The 5776-nt window shown below is 45.6% G+C and overlaps 1 protein-coding gene across 1 annotated transcript; it reads right to left on the bottom strand.

The window, feature by feature from the left end:
* Positions 1 to 491: 491 nt before the first annotated feature.
* Positions 492 to 1142, bottom strand: LOC114484967 (ankyrin repeat and KH domain-containing protein 1-like). The gene has a single exon (XM_055082707.1). The coding sequence runs from the start codon at positions 933 to 935 to the stop codon at positions 492 to 494; it is 444 nt and encodes a 147-aa protein (XP_054938682.1). The 5' UTR covers positions 936 to 1142.
* Between the last annotated feature and the right edge of the window lie 4634 nt (positions 1143 to 5776).

Here is a 5776-nt window from a genome sequence, read left to right as displayed (position 1 = left end):
AGTGGAACTTTCTTTTCCTGTCTAACTTCACACAAAGTTCCAGGCGCAAGACCCACGTGATTTTTCAGCGCAAAAGCAGAGAGCTCCTTAGTACTCACCTGTCTCAAACTATAGCGGGGAATTAAGACCCCTCCTTAAACACACAAGTAAGGCATAGGCAAATAATGTCCAACCCTGCAGCTCTAACGAGAGACACAGTACAGTGGCAATGCTCTTTAGGCAAGCCAGCTCTGTCTCTCTGTCTCTGTCTCTGTCTCACTCTCCCTCTCTCACCCTGACCCTCTGTCTCGCTCTCTCAGTACCAAGGGCAGGGACTCTGGCAAGACCCCGCCCCCCCCCCATCTCCAAAGCGGGGTGGGCGGGAGGTGCCCGAGGAGTCCCGGTTCCCGCGCGAAGCTCAGAGACCAAAGGATTCCCTATTGTGGGTCTATGGATGGTGACGGGAAGCGGTCCGGCTCGAGCCGCGGGCTGAAGAGTAAGCCGAGGGCGCACTAGGCCCGCACCGCTGCCACTGCCGCCATGGAGCCGATCGCTGTCAGAGAACGACACCGCCTGGGCAGCGGGAGGGTGGCCCCGGCCCTGCGCCGGCCCAGAAACAATTCGTGCCTCAAGCTGTGTGGGAGGCGGGGGTCCCCGAGCCGTACCTCGGACACCTCGTCCTCGTCGCTACCAGAGGCACCACCTCCACCCCCGGTCCTCAGGACGGCAGCCGCCAACTTGAAATCCAGCGCCGCGTCCCCTCCGCCCGCACCGCTGCCGCCGCCACCGACTCCCGGAGCCGGCCCGGCCTCCCCAAAGAGTCTCACGGTGCGGATTCCCAGTCCGACCCCTCCCGGCGGAGGCGGCTCCGAGGCCCCGGCTGGGGCGGATCGCGGAGCCACTGAGTCCAGGTCCTCCTCAAAGGAGGTGCCGCCGCCTCCGCCATCGGTCAGCATGGTTCTCACGCGGAGCCGGAGACGCTGCCGAGTCACTCGCGGCCGCGGCCACCGCCGCCGCCAATCCCGGGAACGAGAGGACCAGCAGGAGGAAGAAGCGTCTCCTTCTCCCCCGTCCCAGCAGCGCCACTAACTTCTCACTGCCTAACCTGCTGCCTCCCGCCCCCACACTCGCCACTGGCTGCAGCTCCCCAGCGGCTGCAGATCATTGGCCAAGGCGAGCCGTCGCTCAGACTCTTCGTCACGCGCCGCTCCCTGGCTCGCGGCCCCCAAGCTGCGTTGACCCGCGCAGGCCTAGGCGGTTGCGAACACCCGCCTCCTATTCCCCATGTGCCGACTTCCGGTCTTTTTCTATGTCTATTGGCCAGTCTCTCTGACTATCGCGTCACGACCTTAAAGTGGATTAGTTGGCCTTGTGGTCAGTCATAGTGACCCCTGACAATAGAAAACTTCATTGGCGACAGAAAGTGTCGGTCACTTTGTCACAGGACGTCGCGTGGTACAATTGGCCGGTAAGTGTACCATTCATCCCGCCCCCATCTGAGGTGACGGGAAAGGGTTGGGGAATTTCCACTCTTGATTAAAATGACGGCTGAGGTGACGACCTGCAAGAATTGGTGAGATTTGGAGTGAATTCACCCAGCGCTTAGTGAGGCTCTTACGTCAATGGTGCAAGAGGCGCGGAGGTAACGCAGTCCCCACCTGTCGCTCTCTGCCAGGCGCGGAGAGTTGCTGCACGCGGATTGGAGGGAAAAAGCTGTCAGTCTCAGCTAGGCTCCACCTTCCTGCCCGTCCCTGCTTGGAGGAGCGGCGCGTCAGTCACTAGAGAGGTCACCGCCTCTGGGACAGGGGAGGCTGTCTGCTTCTGGCTCTGCTTCTGGCTCTTTGGGCGGAGTAGGGGGCTGAGAGAGACGATCGAGCGGGGCCTTTCCGGCTGAGTGCCTCTCGCCTTTCCGAGATGAGCCTAGCCCCCCGAGCTGAGGAAACCAGAGAGCTGCTGAGGATGACCGCCCGGAGGCGATTCGGCCAGCCCGCGTGCCAGGACGTGGCTGGGCGCGGCAGTTCTACAACTTGCGGGCGGGGTCGCCCCTCGGGGCCGCGTTCTCTTGCCTGTGGAAGGCGGCGGGCCTGAGGGCTGGACAGCGCCATGCCTCAGTACCGGGAACTGTCCCACGAAGGAGGGTGGGAAGGCCGTGGACAGCGCGCGGAATCACACCGCGGGGCTGAATGCAGTGGTTAAGAGTGCGTGCTCTGGAGCAATTTCGAGTTCTGGTGCCGCCACTTATTTACTGTGTGACCTCCGGGCGTTAGTTGTTTAGTCTCTGTGACTTTCCGTTCGCCCGTCTGTAAAATGGGGGTAATATTAATACCTCCCTCATTGAGTTGTTGTTATGAATAAATTGGTAATAACATCAGGCGCTTAGCAAAGTGCCAAACTTACAGCAAAGACTAACTTTTTTTAGTTACTCTTCCTTCAGGAGTCCTCCACCTGCCCCTGGCTCCTGCCAGCCACACTAATTGTTGTCTCTGTGATGCAAAACAAGGCTAGCTAAGGGGGTCTTCCCCCCTGAGAGGAGCTCTCTGTACCTCTGTTAGCTCTATCTCTCTATCGCCTTTGTCAGTAAAGAGGGCTTTAAAAGAACTAATGCTCTAACTAATCCTATGATCAAAGATCGCAAGAAAGGCATTTGGGTAAGTTTGTATGGCAAATGTTCTTTGACCCTGAGAATGTCCATACGAGTTTAGCCAAGAGAGATTGGCTAAAAGCAAAAGCTTTGGCATTGTCTACTCTCTTGCAACTTTAACAAAGGGCCTTGTATATCTTGATTGTGTAATTTTTAATATTTCACCTCCCTTGAATTGGAATCTGAAAATTCTACAAAAAATGATTTTTAAAATGACTTTAAAAATTGATTCTGCCAAACATTTATTTAAAGAGCAATTCGAAGATTGTGAACATTTCTTTGGCTTGGTAAATGCTCATTTTGGCATTTCACATGTCAAAAAGAGACAGTTTTCTATGAGCAGAACATTTTAGGTAAATGTTCTTTCTAGATAATACATTGTAGAAAATGCGGGGAAAGTACCTTTTCTAGAAAACTATTTTGATGTAAATGTCATGTACACTGGCTTTAGTTAGAATTTGTGGAACTTAATTAGCTCATATCTTCAGTAGGCATGTGTGACTAGGTCACAACTCAAACTAATAGCGCCAACAAAAGAAACCCAGCACTGCCCAACCCACTTCAGAGCTGGATTATCCAGAATTGGTATGGCTACATCCTTAGGCAAAAACAGGTATTGACTGGTGCAACATTACAAAGGAACTGCTTGTCATTTCTACCACTATCACAAAAATAATTTCTGATGCAGCTACCTGAACAAATTCTTTAAATTCATTACGTGAGTCTCAAGGACAGAGAGAAAGAAATCTGGGTATATACATTTCCCCCAGTATATTTGAGAGAGAAAAATACACTCTCTACTCAGTCCCTAGCAACCAACCCTGAGTATAACTGGGAGTATAATGATCGAGCAGTGATCTTTGTTTCACCAGGACCTTTACCTAAGACACTTGTTTTCAGTAGTTTGACAGTCAGTATTGGAGTTAGGAACTCTTAATCTCCTAGATTTGGGTGACTGCTATATATATTGTATATTAAATATAATTTAATATTTCAATATATGCCACATTCATGTGGTTTTACAAATGTGAAAACTAATTGAGAAATCATATCAAGTAATACATTTGATGAATATATAAAGTCATACTCAGTGTATTCAGTGTAAAATATCAATAAGTACTAATGTGATTTAGTGGGTAACCTTGGTTTTGATATATATTAAGATGGTATTTACTACTGAAAGAAAAGTAATACACTGACTTTTCAAAGGCTGAATAAGTAGTGGAGCACAAAATCCCTCTTAAAAGTATATTTGTTGGAAATTAACATTAGAATAAAATGTTTTCCCACAGAAAACCAGTGGGAATATTTATTAGTGTCTAATTTAACATGTTTCAAAGCATTCTCTTCCTTTTGATCATCTTTCAGACAGGGAAGGAAAAAGGGAAACTGTATAGTCCAAGGATTTTTTAAACTTTGAGGTAATAAAAGGCTTTATTCCTCATAAGAAATATGAGATTGACAACTAAATTGTAGATACAGGGACTTTAGCTACAGGTAGTTCTTTTACATGCAACCTGCATTTTCTCAAGACATTTAATTTCTGCATGTCAGTCCATCTCAGTAGTTCAGCCCATGTATATAAGGAAAGAAGGATAAGTAAACCAACAATTTTGTTGCACTTGGATATTATGTCATTTAACCTTTATAATAACCCTATCAAGATTTCACCCATTTTACAGATAAGGAAATTGAAACTCCAAAAAGGTTATATAACTTGCCCAAACATATAAGGCCAGTATATTAAAAGGCTAGGATTTGAATTTATTTCTGCCTGATCCCAAAACCCATGGTCTTCCCACTGTATCACGTGGGAAGATTCCATGGTACCCTCAAAGGTAGAGGAATTTCATCAATCAGGTAAACTGATATAATACTTCAACCATTATATCTTTATAAACCTGCTAATTAGGACTCTAGGTAAATTATCCCTGACTGCCACCAAATTTGATCTCTCTCTCTTTTTTAACAGTTGGAAACATTTAATTTAAAACTTATCTCCTGGTTTCTCCAACTATATTGTTAGTTTCTTATACCATGTCATTTCACATTAAAAAATCTGAAGTTAATATATTCACATGGTTTACATTTCAAAAAGAATTTTAAAAATACGATGAAAGTAGTCCTTTTACTTTGTCCACTAAACACCAAGATCCCCGCTTATAAGCAAACCATGTTATCAGGTTTCTAAGTCTCCTTCTAGGAATGTTTATACATATATAAGCAATTTCGTACCTGTCTACTTTTTCCCTTTTTAACACAAATGGCAGCATACTATACACACTTCTGTATCTTGCTTTTTTCACCTAATATATTCTAGAGATATTCCATGTCAGTATATAAAGAGCTCTGTAATTCTTGTTTACTGCTTCATAGTATTGTTAACCAGCCATACTATAATTTATTTATCCAGTACTATAATGTTGAACATTTAGATTGTTTCCCCTTTTTTAAAATAAAACAAACAATGCTACAGATGTCTAACTTTCTAACCTACTCTCTATCCTCCAGGAAGTTCTGGGCACAACTTAGTTCAATTGAAAAACCATAAAATTGCAACCAAGCTGAAGGCTACCACTTATTTGAGCTATACTTGAATATACCTGCAAGATGTAGGAAGTGGGCATGTTTTAAAAAACAAGGAGCTATGCATGCAGCTGGACTACCCCACCACATAGCCTAAGAAAATTATACCAAATTATTCAGAAAATTAACCAAGCCTACCTGAAAATGGGAAAAGTGTATATATATGTATATATAAAACTTCTAAAACTAACAAGTATATAAATACCTCTTGTGGTAGAATCACTCAGGTTCTCAACAATGGAGAGAGGAGAGAACAATTAATACCCATATTCATTTTCTTGGAGTTCTGTCAGGATTCCTTAATCCTTGAATTGTTAACAGAGGACAGCATGTCAAGGAGAATATGCAATAGGGTTGAGAGGAAGTAGGATTTGGTGGGATGGTCTCTGAGTTGAGAATCAGAAATACCAAATCTACTTCAAGTGACTAGTATACTTCTGTGCGTGATGCTGTGCTCCTTGACCAAGAAAGTTTGTGTGTCCAGTTGACCTTTTGAGGTACACTTTAAAGGTACATAACTTAAGAGACATTCCATACCACAAAACATAGTCATCACTTTAAATCAAATAT

The sequence above is a fragment of the Physeter macrocephalus genome, unplaced genomic scaffold (assembly GCF_002837175.3).
Source record: "Physeter macrocephalus isolate SW-GA unplaced genomic scaffold, ASM283717v5 random_228, whole genome shotgun sequence".
Taxonomy (NCBI): domain Eukaryota; kingdom Metazoa; phylum Chordata; class Mammalia; order Artiodactyla; family Physeteridae; genus Physeter; species Physeter macrocephalus.
Note: the sequence above shows the minus strand (reverse complement) of the source record. Positions and strands in the feature narration are given on the sequence as shown.

Coding starts and splice junctions, on each gene's coding strand:
- LOC114484967 (XM_055082707.1), bottom strand. CDS start 935: ATGCTGACCGATGGCGGAGGCGGCGGCACCTCCTTTGAGGAGGACCTG.